This window comes from Perna viridis, chromosome 4, assembly GCF_037379345.1.
Source record: "Perna viridis isolate PV_CMFRI_1.1 ecotype Kerala chromosome 4, ASM3737934v1, whole genome shotgun sequence".
NCBI classification, from domain to species: Eukaryota; Metazoa; Mollusca; class Bivalvia; order Mytilida; family Mytilidae; genus Perna; species Perna viridis.
The window spans coordinates 11,348,426-11,373,420 of NC_142448.1; the positions used below are offsets into that span (position 1 = coordinate 11,348,426).

Below are 24,995 nucleotides of genomic sequence, written 5' to 3' on the forward strand. Positions count from 1 at the left end.
TGACATACACAGCTTTAATGTATAAAGAGTTTTGCACAACAGAAACACTAGTTTCCATCACACATATCCTTATGAGGGTTCATTACTATTAAATATATACACGTTACAAAGTCCATGAAGTTCCAAAATAAATTGTAGTCAATAAATTATAATTTATACTATAAAACCTATAAAATAAATAATCTAAATCAAAAACAAATAAAACCACAATATCCTGGCAGCTCCATGGTTGATTTACGAATGTTGTTCCTTGTGTAGTAGCTGGTCAGATCTAAACATGTAGATATTCAATAATCGTCGTCCTCATAAGAAGGAGTTACAGAGCGACGATAAAGTCCTGGGCCACGTGATGCTGACCTAGGTGATAGAAAACTAGAGTCAGGACCACGTGACATTGATCTAGGCGATAGCAAATTACTAGAGTTCAGTACTGACGGACTTGTAGCTGGCTGTAAAAAATAGAAAAAAGGGAGTTAGTATGAGATAGTGACTTTGATAAGTTCTAAACAACCGCGATACAAACTGTCTGTTCAATATGTTTAGCCTTCTATTTTAGTTTTGAAACATTCTTGAATGATAAATCCTTAACTGACGATTTAGTTCCCGTAACACGGCGCTTGCAAAGAACACTCCCCGATTCCACAATTTCACTTCAACATAGTAAGTACATAATGCAATGCAAAATGTCCAAATAACAAATTTACAGATTTTTAAAGTTCCCACCTAACGGAAATGAGCAAATTTACAAAAGGCTGAAGGAGGAAAAAAATATCAGTTAACAGCGACAAAGACAAAAATAAAGAGATTAGCCAGAGAAGTTACTGAAGTAGCTTTTTGCGACACTTATGCAAATGTAGTAATTTTGTCTATTGACTTTTATGTGGGTGCAAACTTTCTCTGCTTGTTTACCATAATCGAGTGCTGTGTTTTGGAAGACATTATCTTTCGCACATGAAAGGTTTGATGTTAAAGCAGTTTCTCTTATAACCTTGAGGCACATAAAAATACCGACTAATGGTGGTTACCATGGCAACGCAAATATATTTAACTTAGACAGAACAAAAACATAAGTAATTAATTAACAGGATATCGCCAATATAATTAATAGTTTGTTTGTTTAATTGCTGTATAGATAAACAACATATGCTTCAGTCATTCTCTACGTTTAAATGTCTGCCAGTTCTTAGTGTAAATGGTGCAATATGATCAGCATTAATAGGATTATTTCCCATCTGTTTGAACCAAACTGTTCATATTGACCCATAGAAAAATTGCTGAATTCACAAATAATGTTACTAGCAATTCGAACTTCATAATTTGCAGCATTTTGTTATTTGAAATAATGGCAACATACCAAGCACAAAGAATAAATAACCAACAATGTGATTACAAACTAGCATGAGATCATGTTACACAATTAAACAAGTAAAATGAAAATCTTTTCAGAAATGCATCATTTAAAAATGATATAAAGAAAGAATAAGATACTTTTTTGAAAATAGGTTCATTCTATAGCAAGGATTTCTAGTTAGAATTTTAACTGACAGATAACATAAAACAATTTATAATAAAAAAACGTTGACGTTCTAATGTTTTTGAATCTTGAAATAAGTACGATGTGATGTTAAGATGAATGATTTGTTATTATTTAAACCACTGCACACAAGAGCTAGAATCTACCTGCCTGAAAATGGCTTATTCAACAACCTATATAGAGAAATGATAGTACAAAATAAAGATTGTGGATCATAACACTAGAGTACAGATAGTAAAAAGAAGGGAAACGTATATAGGGTACACAACGACGGTTTACCTCTTAGATATCACTTCTCTCGGTACTTAGCAATGTTCTGCTAGGCTAAAAGTTATATTTGAAGTGTATTAATAACTATACTATATGGTATCCGAGATCGACTACAGTGGAAGTGTATTAATAACGATACTATATCGTATTCGAGATCGACTATAGTGGAAGTGTATTAATAACTATACTATATGGTATCCGAGATCGACTGTAGTGGAAGTGTATTAATAACTATACTATATGGTATCCGAGATCGACTATAGTGGAGTGTATTAATAACTATACTATATGGTATCCGAGATCGACTGTAGTGGAAGTGTATTAATAACTATACTATATGGTATCCGAGATCGATTGTAGTGGAAGTGTATTAATAACTATACTATATGGTATCCGAGATCGACTATAGTGGAAGTGTATTAATAACTATACTATATCGCATCCGAGATCGACTATAGTTGTTTTCATTGGTCAAACGATTTTTGCAATAATCAGTAGAGCTTTAAAAAAGGAAAAAAAATCAATACATCACTGAGGAAATCAAAATACGCTTTTGGAAATTACAATAACTATGCTCGACCTCGAACTTCTGTTATATTGTGTACTTATATATGATTTTGAGTGAGTGCAACATATTTATATATATATATATAGAGAGAGAGAGAGAGAAAGAAGTTTTTAAAAAGCTCGTTATCAATTTAGATATTAAAAAGGCGAAATATCATACAGCTCATTTCTTTCCGTTTCTTAGACAAAAAAAGCCATATTTTTTTCTGATATTATTTTTTTTTACTTACAGTGTGTGTGACACTTGATCTAGATATAGAGACAGAGCTCCTGTTCTTCGCGCGGAGTTTCTGAAGAGAGCCTTCAGCACTGTCAGCACGCTCTTCAGCATCCTCAAGCTCCTGTTGTACTTTGCGATATTTAGCCAGATTAATAGCAGCAATCTCCTCCTGTAATGTGATTTAGAAAGACCAGGTAAATGATTACTTCTTTCAGTGAAAGTTTTTTTTTCATTTATATCAAGGTCAATACATCAGACTTTACAATTTCCCTTCGGTATATGTCATGATTTTCCTGTTATGATTTTGTAGACGACACCCCCTCCAAAAAATATCTGAATTTGACATTTATGTGAACTATTTCATACAAAAGAAAACTATGTTAGAACCTTTCGAAAGTCGATTTGCATTGTAAAAAGTTTCGGATCAATCCCGCAGTTGCACAGTAGACAAACTTAAAGTGCCATCTATTTGCAGTTTTAGGAATAAGAACTAGATGTATCCCTCATTTTCTCTTCGACTTTTGCCCAGTTTAGCACATATACTTACAGCTTCTTCAACCTGGCGTTTGTATGTCTTCAATTTAGCATTGAGCGTGTCAATCATTGAATTGAGGCTCTCCTGGTTCTTGCGGTCCTCATCAGCCTGGAAGGCAATCTCCTTCAATCTACGATCAGCCTTACGCATGTTCTTCTGTGTCTCAGCATGTCGGCGTTGTTCGCTGTCGAGTTCACCCTCCAACTCGCGTACCTGAAAATGTGAACATACATTGTACTGTATCACACTTACACATTATTTCTCTAAGATAACAAACATCTACCATTTTATAGTGGTATTAAAAATGAAATGATCAACAGGTTCAGAAACAATTAGTAGATGCAAATAATTCTTAACCAGAGTTCGGATCTTCTTATCTATCAATTTTTATTCCTAAATGCGAAAATAAGAAATACCCGTTGTTCAAGTTTGGCAATCATCTTCTTTCCCCCCTTGAGGGCTTGGGATTCGGCCTCCTCAAGTCGGACCTGGAGATCCTTAACCTGTCCCTCGAGGCTCTTACGGAATTTCTCGATCTGTTGACTGTGTTCTTGCTCGTTTCTGATCTCATCGGCTAATCTAGCGGAGTCTTCTTGTGCTCTCCTTGCTCTGTCATCAGCATTCCTGACTTCATTGTTCATCTCATCAAGGTCGCTCTGCATAGCTTGGATATCACCATCTAGTTTCCTCTTCTGACTGCTAATTGATTGTACTTCGGCGGAAAGTTCGTTAACTCTGTCATTAGCCTCAAAAAGTTCATTCTCAGCACCCTTTCTTGCTCTCTCAGCTTGTTCAAGAGCTGTTCTGAGTTCTTCTACCTCACCAGAAATCATGTTGCATCTTCTCTCGGCAAGGTTGTATGATTCACGGACCTCCTCCTTTTGACGTTGTTCCTCCTCAACTTGTCTCTGAACCTCCTACAAGAAACAACAATGAGATTTTAACAGTTGATACCGTTATTGGGAAAATATTGTGCCCGGTGAAGACCTGTTTAAAATCTTTGTCCAGGTCCATTTAGTTCTTTACTTATCATTTCGATACACGATACAAAATGGAAAAGGAAGAAAAGAACAAATAGACTCTTGACCCGGTGCTTTTTTACCATTGACCGAAAACAAACTTACAGAAACTTGTTGTTGGTATCTCTTGATGTTCTTTTCCAACTCAGCCTTGGCACGGTTAGAAGCATCCAGAGCGATTTCAAGCTCGTTGATGTCTTGTTCAAGTTTCTTCTTGATTCTCATTGCCTCAGCCTTGCCCTTGGCTTCAGCCTCTAGACTGGCCTGCATGGAGTCGAGTGCTCTCTGGTGGTTGCGTCTGCAAAAGGTCAAATACATCTGTATATATTTGAGGCGATTGATACAAATAATCTTATTTTGAATGTTTTAATTAAGAAGTGCAAAGAGAAAAAACTAAAAAAACTACTAGTAAATTTTAAATTAATAAGAAAAACTGACCTTCCATTATTTACACAGTATCAAAGTTACCTTGTGTTTTCGAACTCTTCTTCCTTCTCAGCAAGTCTTCTCTCAATTTCACTTCTTACGTTGGAAATCTCAAGTTGACCACGCATAACCTTGGCTTCCTCTTGTTCAAGAGCAGACTCGGCCTCTTCCAAAGCAGCCTGGAGCTCTTCCTTCTCCATCTCAAGACGTCTTCTGGCCTTCTCGACCTCATGAACGTTCCTGCCACCCTCACTCAACTGTTCTGTAAGCTCATGGATCTCATCTGAAAAAGTAAAAAAGTTATTTTAAAACACCAAGTATTAAAGAGGAACTTATTATATATTGAAAGGATCACTACTGTTTTGAAGTTTCAAAGAAAAAGTATATCCTTTCCCATTGAATTCATGATACTTTCGAGTCAAGATACTGAAACAATTGAGACTCAGTAAATACTCACCAGCAAGATTCTTGTTTTCTCTCCTCAAAGCATCAACAGAATCCTGAGACTCCTCGTATTGAGCCTTGCACCTGAACAATTCAGCAGAGTAGCTCCTAGCTTCCTTCTGTGCATTCTCAAGTTCGGATTGCAGATCAGAAACCTTAGCTTGCCATTCCTGGATTGTCTTGTCGAAAGCACGTTGTTTCTTCTCAAGGGCGTTGGCGTTAGCATTTGCCTGTAATTATATGATAAAAATATAAAATGTGCATAACAGTTAAATTACTTTAAACTTCATCCTGTGCTAACGATATATTAACTATTGACTTTATCCTTGCAGCCAAACAGATTGAAACATGATGTGCTAGTATTAGTATTTGTAAACTACTCTGAATTTATTTATTATAACTTACTCTCTCAACATCAATGCCAAGATCTTCAAGTTCTCCTTGAAGCCTGTTCTTTGCCTTTTCAAGAGAACTGACTTTAGCATTGGCAGCTTCAGCGTTTTGCTCAGCTTCTTGCAACTTTGCCTGCAACTTGCGTCTAAAAGAAACAATATATGTTATTATTTGGTATACAGTAACTGGTTTTACAATTATTGTTTTTGTACTGCTGATGAGAGATTACTCCTCGAAACACTGTACAGCATGAAGAAATTTGGAATATTGAGTTAGGGTTGGAATTTTTTGTATTTTGAAATGATAAATGAACACGCTCCTACCGAAACATATTAAAACAATATAGACTTAATTGATCTACATATTTATTCTTACTTAGCTTCCTCAAGTTCCTCGGCCTTGTTTGCTCCCTCGTTCTCGTATTTAGATCTCCATTGTTGAGCTTCATTGTTGGCCTTGGAAAGTTGTCTCTGGAGGTCTGCCTTGCCTTCTTGTTCTTCCTCGATCTGCTCCTTGGCTGCATCCAAATCAGCATTGAGGTTTCTGATGTCACTCTGGAGTTTCATGCGGGCCTATTTTAAAGAAGAAATTAAACAAGTGAATATAAAACAACTTTGAATATCAGTTCTTTGTAATGACAAAGTGACTTCGTAATGATGTAAACATATTTCCAAATTTTAAAGCTAAACTTTTGATATCTTGTTTTAAACCTTGCTTCAGTAATACAAAATGATACCTAAAAAGAAAATAATTTAAAATTAATGAATGTACCCTTGTTTCCTCCTCAACATTTTGTCTGAGCTCATCGATGATTGACTGGAGTGAGTTCCTCTCCTTGCTGAGAGAGCCGATTTGATGTTCTGTATCCTCAAGTTGTGCAACAACATTTGAGTTCTCAGCTTGCATCTTAGCTTTCTGGCTGTTCAGGTCATTGACATTCCTATTAGCCTCATCACATTTCTGTTGGAGCTCAGCAATCTGGTTCTCCAGCTGCTTGGCCATCTTCTCAGAGACACCCTATTACAATTTCAATTTAATTTTATTACAATGTTTCAAGCAAATAATATGACTTTGAATAATTTAATAGGCTATTTGGTAAAAATTAAAAAAAGACTTATAAGAAAGTTTAAAATTCTGATATCATTATATTATCATTTTAAATTAATAACTGTGTTTAATTTCCAATAAGTATAAAAAAAATAATTAATTAATCTCAGAAACAGTTTTTCATGTTACCTTGTTCTTACTATAGTGTTGAAGCTGAGCCTGGAGGTCATCACATTCGCTTCTGAATTGCTGCCTCTCCTTTTCAACTCTACATGGAAGGAGGGAAAACACACATGAGGAAAGGATACACACGGGAAAGGTTTGGTTTTGTAAATGGTTAATTAAGAATGACTCACCATATTGTTTTTCTCTTTGAGACAGAATTAGTGACATTTCCGTTCTTTTATTTCAAATTTGACATTGTTTAGAATAATTGTACAAACATTTACCTAAGGACTACACCTTTTAGTTGTTGCATTATGGTGAGCATTCTGTTAGTGTTTCAATTAGCAAAATGTAAACTCCTTTTGCATTATGATTGAATTAAGAATGTTCATTTTTTAATTGGTCTTTGAGGGAGGAAAATTGAGGTATCAATTATATGATTAGCATGTAAGTAACACTCATATTTCAATGGCTAAAGGTGACTGCATGGAATTTTAAGATTGAATGAAAACTCAATTTATACCAAAACAACATGCTACTTAGATTATTGTTTTATCTTGCTGTTCGATTTAATCGTTTGATTAAGTCACAAGATAGAAACATTTCTATTCTATGGAGGATGTGAGATAAAATTTATTCAAATAAGTATTCTTACTTAGCCTTGGCCTTTTGTAGTTGGTCTACCTGGTCGGCCAATTCATTAGTAGCGTCTTGTTGTTTCTTACGGAGGGAAGATATTTGGGCCTCATGTTGAAGGGTAGATTCTTCTAAGTCTCTACGAAGTTTCAATAACTCCTGTTCTCTCTTCTTATTCAACTCCACCTAAAACATGTTGAATATTCAAATCGTTTTAATTATAATTGACGATTAATTGTCTAGTTAATTACTCCAGGCGTTCAATATTAGAATAACTGTTATAAACATCACATAATTCTTTCTTGGTTAGTTATTGCTTCTTTATTTCATTGTGGCAAATATAACATTATTCAGTCCACTGTGAAGCTATTTCTTTATAATTACCTGTGCACTGGTAGCACCACCGGCCTCATCAAGTCGTTCGCCGAGGTCCTCCAACTCTCTGGCAAGTTCAGCGCGTTGCTTGTCAACCTATCATAAAACAAAATATAATTTAGACTACCCATATGAATTTCTAGATTTGATTATATTCTCGGAGTAATGATGAAATAAGACAGGTATATTTGTTGATTGCACAATACAATAGAATTTTCCCATTTTTTCCTTTAAATTTCTCTGATAAACATGATAAGTTGAAACGATTTTTAAGGTTTTATTAAAGGAAGAAGGTAAATTAGAGTGATTGAAATATTTCAAACACGTTTATCCTGTCTGAATTAATATATACAATCCTCAATGTTTTATTGATAAATATATACACACCTTTGTTCTTGCAGCTCTCTCGGCTTCAAGTTCTTCTTCAAGTTCCTCGATTCTGGCCTGTAATTTAGATGATAGCGATGAAGACATGTCAACTATTGCACAACTATAAACCCACTATTTAAACTCTTTTAAAATGCTAAAAATAAAAAATGGTGTAAATTGCAAGATTCCAGAGAGCACATATATTCCTTAATTATAAGTGATAAGCAGTTGTTCGAGAAGGAATGTTGAAAGTGTAAAACTTTAAAGAAAAGCCTCTGCGTATTTCTGACATGAATCATCACAGACTAATGCATACAGAAACGCAGATTTCCTTACTTTCTAAAAGATAAGTGGGTTTGGGAAATCTTTCAATTATTAAATAGATAAACTTTACAGATTCATGAGTTACAAGTTTGAAAACTTATCTGTCTGAAGCTTTCACCACCTGTGTTTATATGTTCAACGACCTTATCACCCTGCTACCAAAATAATGTTTCTGAAAGCATTTTAACTGATTGAGACAAAATAGTCGACTGAATGTGTTTTGCATAACAACAAATTGCAATATTTTATAGCGAATTTAGAACCAACAGGTTAGCACACTAATAAGGTTCCAAGTATCAACAATAATTGCAGCCAAACTCATATTAGCTAACTTGGAATGTTTTCAAATGAAGGAAATGTGATATTTATTAACTTTATGTCGACGTTACGTAATTTCTATAGATATGTCATTTCTGTTTACTCTGTTTTACTTCGCTAATTAATTTATTATTATTCTCTGAAGATAAACGATTTCGTTTCTAGGAAATTGTAAACATTCTTATAATAAACTGGCGAGAATAACCCGAAAATATTTTGTCTACAATGTGGTACTTTATATCAGTATAAACCCTTTTTGGTCAGATCGTAAGATTGTCGTAAGTTGGCGTTGCAAAGCGTCTCTCAGTTACGCTGCGACTTGGAATCAACAATGAGCATTTTAAGTCGACTTCTATCTAAAAAGCGATGGAAACAGACTTAAATCCCCTCTTTATTAAATGAAAGTTGCTTTTCTATGGATAATGCATTTTTTTCTGTTTAATATTGAATCCATGAATACATAATCAAGAACCATTCTTTCTTATTGTACTATAACAAAACTAAACTATCTTCTATCAAATTTGTCTATTTAGTTACATAAAAAATGCAAATTCAGCCTAAAATTTGTAGTTGCAGTCGTATAAATTAATTTGTAAACAAGAAAGGAAAATGAGTTCTCTGACTGAATTGTCCATCAACCGGAAGTGGAGTCGTGTCTGTTTACAACATCTAGCATGCACATAAAAACCTTACCTTGCGAGAACAAACACTCAGTGCTAAGCCAGAAAAAGCCAATACAACACAAAGCAACGTATGAGCTTTGAAGCACAATCAAACAAGTAAATCCTACTTCAAGTAAGTTCTTCAATCCTGGTGCTACGAGAGCTAGATCTGTGGTGTCTCTAAGAATTTTTCTACTCCTTGCACTTAGTTTTTGTTGACCTATTTTATCGAATGCCTTCGAATAGAGAACAGGTTGAGATGCAATACCTTCCAACACAGCCGGACTAGTCCCCCTATAGTCTTTAGTCAATTGCCCAACAGTGGACTCATAATCAGCAGTTCTAATGCTTGATGTTCTTGTTGTTTTGGTAATTCTGCTTGTATCACTCATCTTTGGAGTAAGTGTTGACGCTGAAGCTCTTCTGGTTTCTTCCTTCACCGTTGTCACCTTAGCCTCTTCAGGGGCTGGTGGTGAAGAAATGATATCTGGTGTCTTGATTCTCTCTTCTGGGGCTTTTTCTTCTTTGACTACAGCGGGTTTCTCTGTTTTACTGCTGGTTACTGATGTGGACACTTGGATTTTCAAATCTGACATACTACGACTACACTAGACTATGTAGTACGAGGTTGCTATCTAATGCAACCTTCCGGCTCTAAGCCCAACTGTGTCACAAACCTCCGTGAAACAACACACTGCTAAGTCCGAAACAACAATGAACGACTTAAGTAAGTGCACGCTCACTACCTATCATATACTGCCCATCAACCTTTAAAGGTGTATGCGGAAGCAATTAACAATACCTCAATGTCATTTCCATGACAACCACGTGAGGTATCAAGATGATTGATTAAACAACAATGTATAACCCACACATGTCTTATATAGAGGGGTCACCTCAGTTCATATGCGTGTGCAAAAGTTATATTGGTTAACCAGGAAGTGTTTACGGAGGCGAGATTCACGCCCCTTACCGTACCTCGTGTGGAATCAGATTACAATATGATAAGTATTCGCCTTTTATAGATTGCAGATGCAATAACCCGCCCCTTCTAATCAGATTGATAGGTATGTTTCTACGCCTGATTAAATCAAAATATGCTTACAGGAATTTGCTGTCACTAAACGTGTACGGCAAGTATCTGGTAATAAGCAAACAGAGTGTGTCACCGTGGTGTTTTTTACGTACTTTCCAAAAATATGCCTTAGATTGCAATTTAGAATCTTTACAGTGAAAATATCAGTCAAACATTTGTGGAAGTCATGAAAAATCTTGTGAATAAATCTTAGGCCAAAAACCTATGACAAATCACGACATTTTCTTAGTTTGACATAATTAAGTACAAATATTTTTTTCGTATCTTAAGCATTGGGCAGACCTTGGATATGTGGTGCGTTTACAACAGACTCATTTTGTCGAAAGTTGCCCTGCAAAGTGTTCTAAATTCCAACCTAAAAAGCTGAAGGCATGCAAGCAAAACTAGCATAAACTTCAAAGATAAACGAATATTACCTGAAGTTCCTTGATCTTCCTCTGCAGCTGAGCAACCAAGCTCTGTTCATCCTCGAGACGAGAGTTCAGGTTGTTGATTTCAGCATCCTTCCTGCAATTACAAAAACACATTCATTTCTTTAAAAATATTGCTTTGAATAAATTACTTTTTATGATGGAGTTGTTACTCTACTCGGGAGCTAAAAAAAATCATATAAGAGCAGTGACAGTTAGTTCTATTACTCAGACTGTATACAAGGTCAAGATACGTACTTCCTGTTGGTGTCCTCAAGGGTTCTCTTAACTCTTTCAAGGTCTTCAACAGCTTCCTGTGTAGCTTTAAGATCCTGTTCAACCTTACGTTTGGCTTTCTCCACATCACCCCGAACCTTTTTCTCACGTTCCAAGCTATCTTCAAGCTGAAAACAATTCATGTGGGTAAATTACTTATAATTCAACTCATTTTTGAGATTTATTCTATGGAATACTTAAAAAAAGAAACGTTTTGATTGAATTTGTTTATTTAACCAACCCAAGCAAAGAATTCCCTTTTCACAACAAATAAATTTCCTTTTAAGTAGAATTAGTATAATGACTAACCTCGTCCAAAGTAGCCTCAAGTTTCTGTTTAAGTTTGTTGAGGTGGTTGCATTTGTCTTCTTCCTTTTGAAGTGCTTCAAGAGTTCTCTTGTGGTCTTCGTCCATTCCCTTCTTATCTCTATTAAGCTTAGCAATGATCTCGTCTTGTTGTGCCATCTCATCTTGAAGGGTCTTGATTTGGTTATCCTTAGTTGTTTTATCTTGTTCAGCCTAAAGCAAAAAAGAAACTTTTTTTTTTCTAAAATCTATTGGCTGTGAATTTATTCAAACAGGCTACAGAGATCTTCGAAACAAATTCATCTTAGATTTTGAATACAGTCTCTTAGAAATTATTAAAAAAAACATCCAAATACTTTGTTTGATAGTTTCTTAGGTTTCTCAGGAACAAACTCTGGGCAACTTGAAAGAAGTAGTCTCTATGCCACCCGTTCTATGAAGAAAGAAGATATAGTATTATTTGTTAAACATAGAAAATAGAAACCACAGCAATGTGTGTGAATTGAAATTTGCATTGTTGCTTTTTACCTTAGCAAGAGTGTTTTCAAGATCTTCGATGTCTTTTTTCAGTTCATCATTTTCGCCCTCCATTTTTCTCTTTATTGCTTCCAATTCAGCAGCTGCATCTTCTTCGTCAAGGAGTCGTTCTTCCATTTCCTTAATTTGGGATTCAAAGTCAGCCTTTTGTGTAACAAGTTTCTCGACTCTTTCTTCAAGATCGGCGACAGCATCTTGCTCAGTTTGGAGTTGAAGATACAGATCATTCTTCTGTTCGAGCAATGTGACGTTTTGAACCTCGAGTTCTTTTTTGATGCGTTCACATTTTGCCAAGTCCTCTCTGAGTTTCTCCATTTCTTCAATTTTCTTCTTCATCTCTTCCTCAGCTCTGGCGATGCTTAACAATGGCTTTACTTTAGTGTAGAGTTTCCACCATTGCCAGTTTCTCAAGACGAGCCATTTTCTGATGTTACGCTGGATGACTGAGAGACCAACTCTATAAAATGTAAAATTTTATTTTTACAAATATGATTTCTTAGCTTTTTCACTTTTCATTTTTTCTTTTTTATCAAACTGAATATCATGTCTTATGCGTTTATAACGTGGATAAAATCTCTTTGTTTTGAACAATATATTGAAAACTTTAATTCTAAATCAATTATTGTGTTCACACATATTTTATCATATATCATGGCAATAATTCGAATAGAATTAATATATACCTCTGGTCCTGGAGTTTCTTGTAGGCTTTTCTAATCAAGTAGCCTCGAATATGAGCCTGGAACATGGAGATAATCTTAGAGAGACGCTCGTCACGCATGTCTTCAAGCATACCGAGGACACCAGCTTTGAAGAAGACTTTAGTTGTTCCCAATCTGTATTCTGCTGGGTCCATTTGGAGAGCCAACAAAACTTTCTCTGTGACCTGTTTACCATCAGTGAATCCTTGGGGGATAGCATTAGGAGCCAAGATAGAGTATCTGTAATAACCAACGTTAATGTCAATGGTGAACTTTGGACATTCTATCAAAATTTGAATATCATTCAATTATTTTAAACTAAGACTAGTAGTTACCTTAAAACGATTTCTACTATCAATTTTCTTTGTAAGAACATAAAGGGACATTTTTAAAGGTAATACCTTTGTTTGAATTCAGAGTAGATTACTCTGCTTGGGAAACCCTTTCTACAGATACGAATTCCTTCCAGTACACCGTTACATTGGAGCTGGTTCAAGACAAGACCGGCATCAATAAGACCTGGTTGTTTCATTTCATTTGGAATGATACATCTGACGAAGTGAGGATGAGTGCTGTACAAATTCTTCATCAACTTGTTCAGTGATTCCTGGAAAGGGAACGACAATTAATACGATGCATTAAGCAAATCGACAAGTCCTTTTGTATTTGGTTTCTTTTTCTTTAAATTTTAGTCTTGCAAGAGGATTTTTACCCTTGTTTTCTTGATGAATCGAATGTCGTTTTTCTTTTTTATTTTAAAGATTGCATTCCTACAAATTGCTTCTGGTTTTTAACTTACCCTGTGAACAGCAGATATGGTCTGGAAAGCGCTGGACTTCTTTTTCTTGTGAGTTGTGCCAGGTTCTGCAATAGAGTTAATATATAATACAACTTAAAATAACAGTTAAATATTCTGTACACATGTTTGATCACAATAGTGTGATTTAAAATGGTTTGTTTAGTCACCTTAACTACCATGAACTACCGTTAGACAGCTAATGCTAAATCGGAGGTAAGGGTTACTCTTAATTCATTGTATTGGAAAAATCTATGAACGCGTCGAGTTGATCAATTACCTTCCTTAGCAGGGGCAAAGAGAGTTTGTACAAGATGTTCCTTAGAATGGCTCAACAGTTCGACAACGGTCTCGTTGATTGGATCTTTGTTCTTGTCTAACCAACCAACAGTACTGTATGGTACCTGAAAAATTTCAAATTAAAAGTTTATCCAAATGTTCTTACGCTGTGCTTCAAAAAACAGATGCCAATTTGTTTTTAGTTATCAAGGTTACTAGATGGTTACAAAATATTTAGGATTATATTTGTAGTTTAATGTTATAAACTCAAAATTAGATCTTTTGTACGGAAATATACTTACAATTCCGGCATAGTGATGCAGTTCAAAGTCGGATTGTCCTTTTCCTTTGGATGCAGCACCTGGTTTTCCAAAGTTAGGTGATTTTCCAAGATGGTTAGCAAAGAGTTTGTCCTTGAAGGACTTGTCATCGGCCTTGGGGAACATACATTCTTCTTCAAGGATTGATAAGATACCAAGGGGCTGGAAATAAAGAGAAATGTACCAGAATTCTATTATCAGTTGTCATGAATTACAACTACAAAGTACAAATTAATTATACATATTATAGCACAGTGAAAAGTTTAAAGCAAAAACGTGATAATGTTTTACTGAAAGAGTAGTTCTAGATGGATTCTACCGGTATTTTAAATGCTGTAAAATTGAATTAAGTATGATTATACTCACTTTTTCGATCAAATCAATACAGGCTTGCAAGTCCATACCGAAGTCAATGAACTCCCATTGGATTCCTTCTTTCTTGTATTCTTCTTGTTCTAAGATGAACATGTGATGGTTGAAGAACTGTTGCAGTCTCTCGTTGGTGTAATTAATACACAGTTGTTCGAAGGTGTTGAACTACAAGCACATTTACATTATGTTTAAAAGCATAATTTTAATAAATAAAATTAGATACTCTGGATCCATAATTATTTGAACTTAATTGAAAATTCCAAAATCAAAACAATTGGTAAAGATTTTGTCGTTATTGTATTCTTTTGTTAAAGTATAAGTGAATGAGAAAGCAGTTGGTAAATAATGTAATTCATCTTATTACTTACGTTGAAAATTTCAAAACCAGCAATATCCAGTACACCAATGAAGTAGTTCCTCTTGTTCTTGGTGTCAAGGGTCTGGTTGACTCTCATCACAAGCCATTTGAACATACGGTCATACAGAGATTTGGCCATAGCAGATACAGAGTATACAACCTAACAAGATAAGATTCGGTTATTAAAATTTGACCCAAAAAAATTAAATAAATACACACATGGTTGAATTCATGATGCTTAATTTTAAAATACTCTTTTTGACATAAAGCATATACAATTGTATTTTTAGCGGAATTACAATGCACAAGATTATCAGGATAAAATACACACCAATATAGAGATGGTCAATATGGTGTACCTGTTCTTTGGTACGTCCCTGTGTCACAACCTCTGTACCGACTTTGATCTTTGGTTTAAGAAGAGATTTCAGGAGATCTCCTGCATTGACACCAAGTAAGAATGCTGCCTTTTCGGCCTCTGTAAAAACATTGAAAAAAAAATGTCATGTAATTATTTACGTATAGAAAAAAATTCCTATAATGACGAGTGTATATGCTTATTGAGTGTTTATTAGTAAAAAAGGAAATTATCGTTTTATCTATATTCTTCAAGAGTAATTGGATTGAACATTTAGATGCCTGAGGAGAGGTACAATAAAAATGTTTTACAAATATAACGATGATTTACCGGCGGTTCCATCAGCTTCGGCTTGTTCTTCACGAGGCCTCTGTTTGAATTTCGTCTCTCCCATGTGCATGATGGCTGCGGTACACTTATATAAACTGGTTTTCTCTTCCTCGGTGAAACCCAAAATGTCAAAGGAAGACTAAAAAGAAAAATACGAGACCATTTACTTATTTGTTGTTTTAAACTTTTAGATGATCAAATCAACAGATAAATATGACTTAAAACATTTAAATTGTTATGTTGACTTTTTTCTCCCATTCAAAATTAACTGAATACAAAATTATTTTATCTATTTCAACATATTTTAAGCTTAATTTTAATAATAAAAATAACTGAAAAGAAAATCAAATTAGTGAATACGTTTTTTAGTAGTATCGGTTCCTCTTGGCATCACCGTCGTGTATTACTCACGTCAGCAATTTTCATTTCCTCTACATCATCAATACCGTCAACCGTTAGTGCTCCTTGGTTAATGAAGGAGAACAGTCCAGGATCAGGGGTGAGCAGCATCATTTCTGAAAGAAGTTGTTAATACACGGATCTGTTAGACTACCGGTTGGAAAGGTGGGAGAGGTTGGACCACAGTCTCGAACCAAAATATACTTCATAAATTATATTTTGGTTGAGGATGTGGGTGGATTGGGTGATTCAGTGGTCTCAGGTTGTCTCAGTGGAAGTGCATTGACATGTCAGTTCCAAGTCCATTTCCATTTTAGCAGATTGGACACTGACACGAATTCACACAAAAAGGTTCAAACTTTTTGGGTTATTTAGTGGAGGGAAAACACATGCAGATAACAATGACACAATAGGTTCACTCTTTGTATTTTTATGATTTGTTACTATGGGAATTTTAATAAAGGTTATCATTCAGGATAAAACCGTCTTCTGACTTAGGTTACTCACTCTGAATACTTGGGTAAATGTAAAGGTTTATGAAGGTAGGGAAATGGTAAATATGGTAAAATCATCATCAAATCTATTCACACAAATTTTTTTCGAGTTCTCGACCTCTTTCATTTCAATTTTTGTTATTGAAAACAATGTGTCTTTTTCAAACTTGATAATAACTCCAATAATATAAGGTCGAGAATTCGTTTTCATAAATTTGGGGCAGGATTTCACATACAAAGGAGACCTACCGTGATACTTGGGGAAGGCATTTGACAACAGCATGTAAAAGATATGGTAATCTCTCTCTGCGGCTTGTTGAAAGGTTACTCGAGATTTCTCCAACAAATCTGCAACATATAGGATGCACTATTAGAACAACCATATAGCTTACGGTGCAACGACAAGAAGTCGTCAGAAAGTTGGGAGATAAATTGTAATTATGAACTGTTTTAAAATATTGACTCGATTCGAAACCAATTATTTACTTTATGTCAATTTTTGAAAATTCAGGAAAATGATACTTACATGTTTCAATGTCAGCACCGGCGATTTTACCAGTAGGTCCAAAATGGATACGGATGAACTTTCCCTGTATAAATAATGAAATATTTATATTGGAATATTCATATCTTTTCTGCTCTTTTTATTGTCAAAATTTCAATAACTTCATTATATTTAAAATATGGTAAAACTTACTGTTGTTTTTTTTTTCTTTGGAAAAATTAGGAAACAATCATTTGAATTTTTAAAATTAAAAGCTATGAAAGTCTATGTTTCCTGAGTTGTACTGTAACTGACTATATACATTTTTCTTTAACCTTATCTTATCTAAGTGCGTCATGCATGGGAACTATTGTGTGCCATTTCTTAAAAATAATATCTAAAATTTCTAAAGTCTCTATTTACATTTTAGCCATATATTGTCGGTCAAAAGAAAAGAAAAAAAAACATGTGCAGGAATAAGTAACATCCTGCTCTAAGTCACAACACATTTGAACAATCAGAAACACTCAAGGAGTAGGATTCATGCATCGAGGTTTGGGTAATGGTAAATATTAGTTTTTTTTTGTTCCATCTCTAAAAACAGGAAAAAAACTATAGGGAGGACTTGAGATAGTAAAGTTGTGGGTTAAAATATCATACAAATCCACACCATACCAACTGGAAAGCTGCTGCCTTTGATACAGGTCGAAATGGATTGCAAAAATAACAAGTTACTTTTTCACGTTCAAAAATCTGAAATGCTGTAGAATTAAACTCTGAATTTCATGTACAATGTATAAAATCATTTTACGTATTATGATAGTTCGAAAATTTAGATACTTACAAATCTCGAGGAGTTGTTATTTCTGACTGTCTTGGCGTTGCCAAAGGCTTCCAGTACTGGGTTAGCTTGAATGATTTGATCTTCAAGGTTACCCTAAACACGTCAAAAAGTGAACAAACGGGAAAGTGTTAGCATAGGTGCAAACATGGTAAATATAGATCTAAATAACGGAATTTGTTTATGATTTAAAACGAATTCCGTATGTAAAGGTGCAATACTTTTAGAACAAATTAATTTTGTTTGAATAATTTAAATCACATTTGAACTTTAGATTTATGCTTAAATCGACAAATAAATTTAGAGTGTTGTTTTCCCATTAAATTCAATAAAGCCGTGGTAAGGCAATGTTCTAGAAGTATATACACCATAATACTCAGGTATCATACAGGAGGGTGCATTTACGGGTATTTAAGGCACACGATTGGGCTTATCGACCCATTTACTTACGAATCTTGATGAGTTATTGTTACGCATGGTTTTAGCGTTTCCGTAAGCTTCAAGAACTGGATTGGCCTGGATAATCTGATCTTCTAGTGAACCCTGTATTGTTTGGGTTCGGAAAATGGGGAATGGCAAGGAAAGGGAGGGAAAAAAGAAAAAAACATGATTATATAAAATATTACTTGTAAGGAATAAAGTGAAAACTCATGAAATATTAATTGTATTTATTTGTTTAACTTCGTTTAATGAACTGATGCTTTATAAAAATGAAGCCATGTAAACAACTAATCATCTTTAAAGTTTTTTTTAAATTTGAAATAAGAATTTACTATGTAGCTGACACTTCATTAATCATTAAGTATCGTCCATTATCGAACTAATTTCTATTTCGTAAACTAAGTTTGTAGATGCTTCTATAACTAAAGATACGCAAGTGTTAACTAAACCAATTAAGCATAAAAATCTGCGATTAGGCATTATGATCTTCAAACAATGCCCAACTTCGATTTTATTGCAGTTTGTTCCTTCTTACGAACTTCAAACTTCACACACTAAACACAACTGAAAATGATATCATGACATAAGTTGCTAAGGTGATGGTCTAGGGGAAAACTACATGCAATGATGGAGAGGTAGTCTTTTTGGTGAAGTACTAACTTACTCAGATTATGAAACGATGTACTATGATCATCAACCACTAACATTAAAACCAGTGACAACAGGGTTTATATTGTGTAAGAAACCTGATCATGCACAAGGTTACAAATGGTGAATGGGAGTAAAATGTACTTGGTGTCTTTTGAATGTTAATTTAAATAGTTGAACAGTTGAAGCCCAATAGCTTATAAAACAAAATAATACAATTTAAATGCCTTTATTCTTGAAATCAAAATCTTTATTATTTATTGAAAAAATTATTTGTATGAAATTTTTTTTTCGATCTTGCAGGACGGCTTCGGTAGAAAAATTTGGTAAGTTTAAAGATATGTAAAAAATGATCATGCCTTTTTCTGGGTTTAAAATCCAAGTTATGGTGTATTAACTGGGTTACGAAAATGTATTTAGGAACTATCATGCTATTAACACACGGGGGAGCAACCCTTCCAACCTTCTTATCTTTAGCCGCAGTCTCTTCTTCTTTGTCTTTTTTGCCTAGAGAAGCAGCGACTTTGGCGAAGTACATGATTACTTTTTTCGTGTTTTCAGTTTTTCCGGCTCCAGATTCTCCTCTGTATAACACAAGTCATAAAACAATCATTTTCTTCTGTGCATATTTTAAGAAAAAGATACACAGGCAACTGTCTCTCATAACCCTTATTGTACCAATGTTTTGTAGATTTTGTATTTATACTTGCTCATTTAAAATGCCAACCATTTGAAAAAAATTTAAAAACTTTGTTTAACCAACAAACCAAATAAATCGTATAGAGAGTGGAATTATTGGTTGGCATTTTAAATGACCATTCGATATATCTTACGACACAATTAAGTGCCATTGCCAAAATAATAACTCAAACATTGGTATCAACAAGTATGAGATACCATGCCCTAAACTTACGCGGAGTTTATGTTGCTCCACTTGTTTGCTTTCTTTATATATGTTAGCAGCCACTCGAGCGAAATACATGATGACTTTCTTTGTATTCTCCGTTTTCCCTGCCCCTGATTCGCCTCTTGTGGTAACATATAAAAAACAGTCTATGAAATTGGGTATGAAGAAAAAAAGAAAACGTTTGCAGCCTTCTGTTTTTCGTGTTTCGTAGGTGTGTATTTCGAAAGTTAACCAATAAATAATGTGTTCTAATGAATGATGATAAAAAGCCCATAATTATAATGCTTTTCTTATGTTTCCCTTTGTATTTCGTTTCGTTTGAAAAATAAAAATAAAAGTGTTTAAGAAGCTGTCTTTGTAAGAATCGTGCAAAATCTGAAAAATGTGATACACACCAAGAAAGGCTACATATTTTTATTTTTGTAATTAACTACAGTGCATTCTATTTATTTTTTATCTCCTATGAACAAATGTTATATGAAAAACCACATGTTACTTTCAGTCTGCTGTGACATTTTAAACAAAATATCAAAAATAAAAATATGTAGGCTTTTCAACGATGAATCACATTTTGCATGATTCTTAGCTGGAGTATTACTTAATCTGAGATTACATAAACATCAAAAGATGTGAGGTAACTTACGTAATCAGGATTGACTGGTTTTCACGATCTTGTAACATGAATTGGTAAGCGTTGTCTGAGATGGAGAAAAGATGGGGAGGCATTTCTGATCTCCTCTTTCCCTTGAATTTCTGGATGATACTATCAGTGTAGATAGGAAGCCATCTGTAGGGATTGATGACGACACAGAAAAGTCCAGAGTATGTCTACAAAACGTTTATAAAACGAAGTAACAAGACTAATTCAAGTATATATATATATATATATACACAATTTTGATCAAAACTAACAAATACATGTATAGGCGAAGAACAAGTAAGTCATTTTTATTTATAGTCGAGTTTCATATTGATAAAATGAACTTAAGTCAAAAATCAGTTAGAATCAATTCTAACGATTATAGGGAAAGTTCAATCATAAACAATGGGGAAAATTTATTTCTAACTATTTTTGTTTCAGTTATAACACTTGTACGTTTTTTGTTTTTGTTTTTGTTTTCTTTTTTGGTTAAAAGAACTAACCAAAACATTCAAAATTCCTGTTTTAGAATTGGTGTTCCCTCAATTAAATGAGGTCGGGTGAACTTCCTCAGAGAGATAACTGGGCAATTTACAAAGAGACTTTCTATCAAAATTTAACTTCATCAGAGATTACTGGGCAATTTGCAAAGAGACTTTCTATCAAACTATAACTTCCTCAGAGAGATAACTGGGCAATTTCCGGAGAGAATTTCTATTAAACTATATCTTGTTAACTGTTCAGTTATTTCACCCGGAAATTGTCATTCAATCAAGGGTAGGGTCTACTCTATTCCCTCAGGTTAACTATATAATTCATTATAACTGACCGGTAACCTCTCGATTGAATATTAGAATGCTAAGAACTTAATATGATTACATTATATAGCATTTGTTCTGCGGGTTATTTGTTTCCGTTATAATCAAGATTTTATTTTTATTGTGTATATTTATATTTTCACCTTTAACCACTTAATGAGTTAATGAATTGGCAATACATACATAGTTGATGAGCAACATTGTTTCTCATTTTTTCGTGTTATTCGCCTGTCCGTTACAACAATATTTTATTCGGAATCTAAACATCTATAATTCACATATAGATCAAGCTATGAGGAAGTATGGTCTATCTCAATATTTTCTAAACAAACACGCCTTGCCACTATAACCTTGGGAACGCATTAACAATATAATTTACATTAATTGATATGGGTAAACTTCTTAGAAGAATATTAACAGTCAGAGGCTAATAAACATCTCTATGTTGTAGTGAGGGAGATATAAAGGAGGCATTTTGATGAAGAAGAAGTTTGCCATCAGCCTCTGATTACTAGATAACTCTGACGTCATCAATCCTGTGATATAAATACGGCAACAATGGTTGCCCAAATATGTCGGGATCATATTACACGCTATTGGGTGAATTAAGGGGAATTTCATCAATAGTTAATTAATTTCTTTATGATACAGGTTCACTCACGTAGATAAATCCTGAACCATATCTTGATCTCAAGTTGTGCAAGACAGATGCTTCGTTCAAATAGGTCAAGTTGGCCATGTCTTCGATCTTCTCGAACTTCGGTGGGTTCATTTGTTGGATATCATCCTTCTTGACAGTTCTCATCTAAAATTTCAATTCATAAGTAGGTGGGTAATGAGAGATATGTGTTGTTTTCACGCGGTAATTGTTGTCATTTTAAATTGTCAACAAAAGACAATTGGTATATACCCTAAGTTAGAACACATTGATTTGATTAGAAGTTTTGAAAGGAAACCATCGGTAAAACTAACCCGTTTCAGAATTAATTGCCTCATAACAATATTAAGAACAGAACTATTGTAATAACTATTAAAGTGTACACTTCGTACTTGGTGGCAGAGGTTAATAGGGACCTAATGAGATGAGTCTGTGAATGTCAGAACAATGGTCATTAGAGCAAAACTGAAAGCAGTGGCTTGAAACCAAATCAAATTGGGAAGAGAGGGTAATTGAGTACTAGTATGTCACATTTCCTGATTTTAAGAAAAATTCTTTTACGAGTTTAATTCATGCAAAAAAGTAAACGAGATTACCTCCATTTTCTCAACAGTTTTGACGGTGATTTCATCTCCTTTTGAAGACTGAATTTCAGCAGCAACAAATCCCAATTTCTCATCGGGTACCCAACAATTCTTTTTGCCATCAAAAGTGACGGTTTGCTCTTTCATAAGTGCCTTACGATCGACACACAGATACTGGTAGTCTGGGTCGTCGGGACTGATTCCTGATGTCATCTTGGTGGCTATTGAATCTCAATACTCCAACAAAAAATATATAGTGTTGACGCCGAAACAAGGCGAAACTCGGAGAATCTCTGGACAACTACTACACAAGCTAACCCACCAGAATCAGCTCTTTGGTGACTGAAATTTACAATACAAAGCAAACTTATAAGCTAAAATCCACAATGGCACTGCTTCTGTTTAAATATGGCAATAACTTTCAAACACCAAAAACACATGTAATTGGAAAAGTCCTGACAAGGAAACACATACACTATACTTACTTTCAAAAGCTGTTCTGTATTGGAATATAATCTTGATGCACTATTTATATACGGCTGGGTAAAAAATGATAAGATTTTCTATAATTCTGTTAAAACTGGTTTGATAAGTCGAGTTGTCAGAGGGGGTGTGTTTTGAACCAATCGTTTAATGTGTTATAAAAGCATCTGGAGTTCCTGGGATGCTACTTAAGGAAATATGGCGTTGTCAGGGTCGTTTGTTGTTGCCGGAAGATAGTGATCACTTCCCCTTTCTTCTAATGTACATACGATAGGCGCATCTGATTGATGAGAGAGAGGCGTAAATCACTTTACATGTCCTACAAGTGCTATTTTAGTTCACCTTGTACCGTCAGATTACTTATGCTGATACTAAGCATAATTTGCTTCCGTGCTTTAATATGCTTACTGTCTCTTGATATGTTTATAAGATATTTCTGATAATTTTAAACTTAAGTGCATTGGTATTCTGTACATTAGATATAAATGTATATTTGTTATATGGAACTTATTCTCTTAATTGGAATTCGCTTGTTTCTTATATCTTGAATATACGTTTTGACGCTTTCATTCCAAACACATCCATTATAAAAGTTTGAATTCAAAATGTTTGGTTTTTACATCTCATAGTTCAAGTCCAATTTAAAGTAGTAACAAAGATTACACCTTTACCTGTTCATCTAAAAAATGGATTCCCAGGAAAATCAGAATCTCTTGAGTTAATGGCATCATGTTAAAGAATTTTAGACATCTTTAAATGCTATTATTTCTCAATTTTTTTTCAGTTTAATTTTTGCCACGACATTTGTTCTCATGTTTTTTGTTTTGTTTTGTTTTGTTTGTTTTTGTGTGTGTGTTTACAACACGTCGGTACTGTTGACGGTGAGAGTAAGATAGTTGGATTACCATATGACAATTCTTACATCTGGTTGTGATTAGTCAGTTAAGTGGATCTTGCTGCGAAGCACTTCCGCTAAATAACATACCACGAATGTCACTTGCACGCGACTGCACGTGGGGCATGTGATCGTGGAACGCGGAAGCTGTAACTTGACAATTTTTTATATGCATCGTGTGTTAGGTCTTTAACTATCCAAAATACTGAGATCGACGCTTTTTAATAATTTCTAAACGTGTTTATCGCGAGCAAACGTTTCCCTGAAGACAAAGTATTAGTTTCTATATATGGTTGCTGGTATCTTACTAATTCAAACGTTTCTACATTTTTGCCGTATAGATGCCTTTTCACTAGGTTTTCAGGGGCGATCCAGGGTTTCAGGTTAGGGCACGTAAATAGAATTAAACGAAGGAAGAAATAGCAAATTTGGGTGGTAGAATTTGTGAAAATAGTTTATATTTCATAAAAAAATGTTTTTTCAATTTTTGGGGGTGCACGCCCGGCCCGCCCGTCCTTTGATCCGCGTCTGGTTTTTGGAAATTACTAGGATTCAAAGAAGGCTCATGGGCAGAGAAATTTTCTTTAAAGTATTAAACCACTGTAAGCCATTGGAATGGCATGGAGAGGGAATTGAATGGGTGTGCTGCTTTCTATCATGCCCTTCCAAAAAAAAAAAAAAAAAAAGAAAGAAAGAAAAAAAAAGAAAGAAAGAAAGAAAAAAAGTACTAGAAAGCTCAAAATTAGACGATTTAAAAAATATTATCAACCAATTTTTTTTTAGAATAGGTATCCAGCTATGAATATGCTGTTGGCACAAGTGCAAGCTGATCTGATCACTTAAACACACATCAATGTATAAAGTTAATTACACGAATTCCACCTATTAATGTATTTTTGGCGTTAGCTGATAAAAGCGTATTGGTACTTACAGAGATAAAGTGATGTGTTAGCTTCGTTCAGAAGAGTGAGGTTCTCTGAGATAATTCACTCTTATATACCAAAAACTATGATATCATAATACTTAATCTGCAAGAATCGCAACTGGTTGAATTATGCTTGCGATTGCATTCGTCTAAATGTGGCCAAATATTTATTTATGGCTGATTTACCTTGAAACGAAGAAAGGTCTGAATGAACAGTTGAAATACACGTATATAGTAACCCTTCTGTTTCGTCAATTTCTACAACTTGTTTTTGGCCTTTAACTAACGACTCAGTTGACAGACAATAACCTGTTTTGCAAATGTTTCACTAGGGC

General features: G+C 34.4%; 2 protein-coding genes across 26 annotated transcripts in view; one reads left to right on the top strand and one right to left on the bottom strand.

The window, feature by feature from the left end:
* Positions 1 to 24,703, bottom strand: LOC148618850 (uncharacterized). 23 transcript variants are annotated; one of them, XR_015921487.1, is made up of 37 exons: positions 22,843 to 23,049; positions 22,370 to 22,699; positions 21,777 to 21,920; positions 20,301 to 20,485; positions 19,214 to 19,334; positions 18,112 to 18,204; positions 16,863 to 16,926; positions 16,586 to 16,684; positions 15,855 to 15,958; positions 15,444 to 15,582; positions 15,115 to 15,233; positions 14,766 to 14,915; positions 14,392 to 14,562; positions 14,008 to 14,187; positions 13,707 to 13,830; positions 13,430 to 13,494; positions 13,032 to 13,237; positions 12,613 to 12,870; positions 11,921 to 12,386; positions 11,396 to 11,605; positions 11,069 to 11,214; positions 10,817 to 10,907; positions 8,019 to 8,075; positions 7,641 to 7,727; positions 7,276 to 7,442; positions 6,645 to 6,723; positions 6,180 to 6,425; positions 5,784 to 5,980; positions 5,421 to 5,553; positions 5,029 to 5,245; positions 4,614 to 4,854; positions 4,251 to 4,443; positions 3,543 to 4,043; positions 3,139 to 3,339; positions 2,602 to 2,760; positions 1,681 to 1,858; positions 1 to 445 (listed from the first exon to the last, which is right to left on the bottom strand). XR_015921487.1 is itself a non-coding variant. In XM_088578131.1 (37 exons), the coding sequence occupies exons 2-36, from the start codon at positions 22,568 to 22,570 to the stop codon at positions 1,696 to 1,698; spliced, it is 5,826 nt and encodes a 1,941-aa protein (XP_088434257.1). In that variant the 5' UTR covers positions 22,571 to 22,699; positions 24,667 to 24,703; the 3' UTR covers positions 1 to 445; positions 1,681 to 1,695. The 23 variants fall into 23 exon arrangements, 22 of the variants coding, with proteins under 22 accessions (XP_088434257.1, XP_088434254.1, XP_088434260.1 ...); XM_088578131.1 differs by lacking the exons at positions 18,112 to 18,204; positions 22,843 to 23,049 and adding exons at positions 17,665 to 17,757; positions 24,667 to 24,703 and having other exon boundaries at positions 1,681 to 1,707; XM_088578128.1 differs by lacking the exon at positions 22,843 to 23,049 and adding an exon at positions 24,667 to 24,703 and having other exon boundaries at positions 1,681 to 1,707.
* Positions 23,039 to 24,995, top strand: part of LOC148618851 (meiosis inhibitor protein 1-like) — a 37,362-nt gene continuing 35,405 nt past the window's right edge. For all 3 annotated transcript variants that reach the window (XM_088578141.1, XM_088578142.1, XM_088578144.1), the window contains exon 1: positions 23,039 to 23,140. In XM_088578141.1, the coding sequence (XP_088434267.1) occupies positions 23,128 to 23,140 (13 nt within the window). In that variant the 5' untranslated portion in view covers positions 23,039 to 23,127. The remainder of the gene's footprint in view (positions 23,141 to 24,995) is intronic.

Excerpts from the sequence above, each read along its gene's own strand:
- LOC148618850 (XM_088578121.1), bottom strand. The coding sequence starts at position 22,570 with ATGACATCAGGAATCAGTCCCGACGACCCAGACTACCAGTATCTGTGT. Across the intron at positions 15,583-15,854 it reads AGGAAATGAAAATTGCTGAC|TCTTCCTTTGACATTTTGGG; the intron begins GTGAGTAATACA and ends TTTTCTTTTTAG. Across the intron at positions 13,495-13,706 it reads CTTTGCCCCTGCTAAGGAAG|AACCTGGCACAACTCACAAG; the intron begins GTAATTGATCAA and ends ACTCTATTGCAG.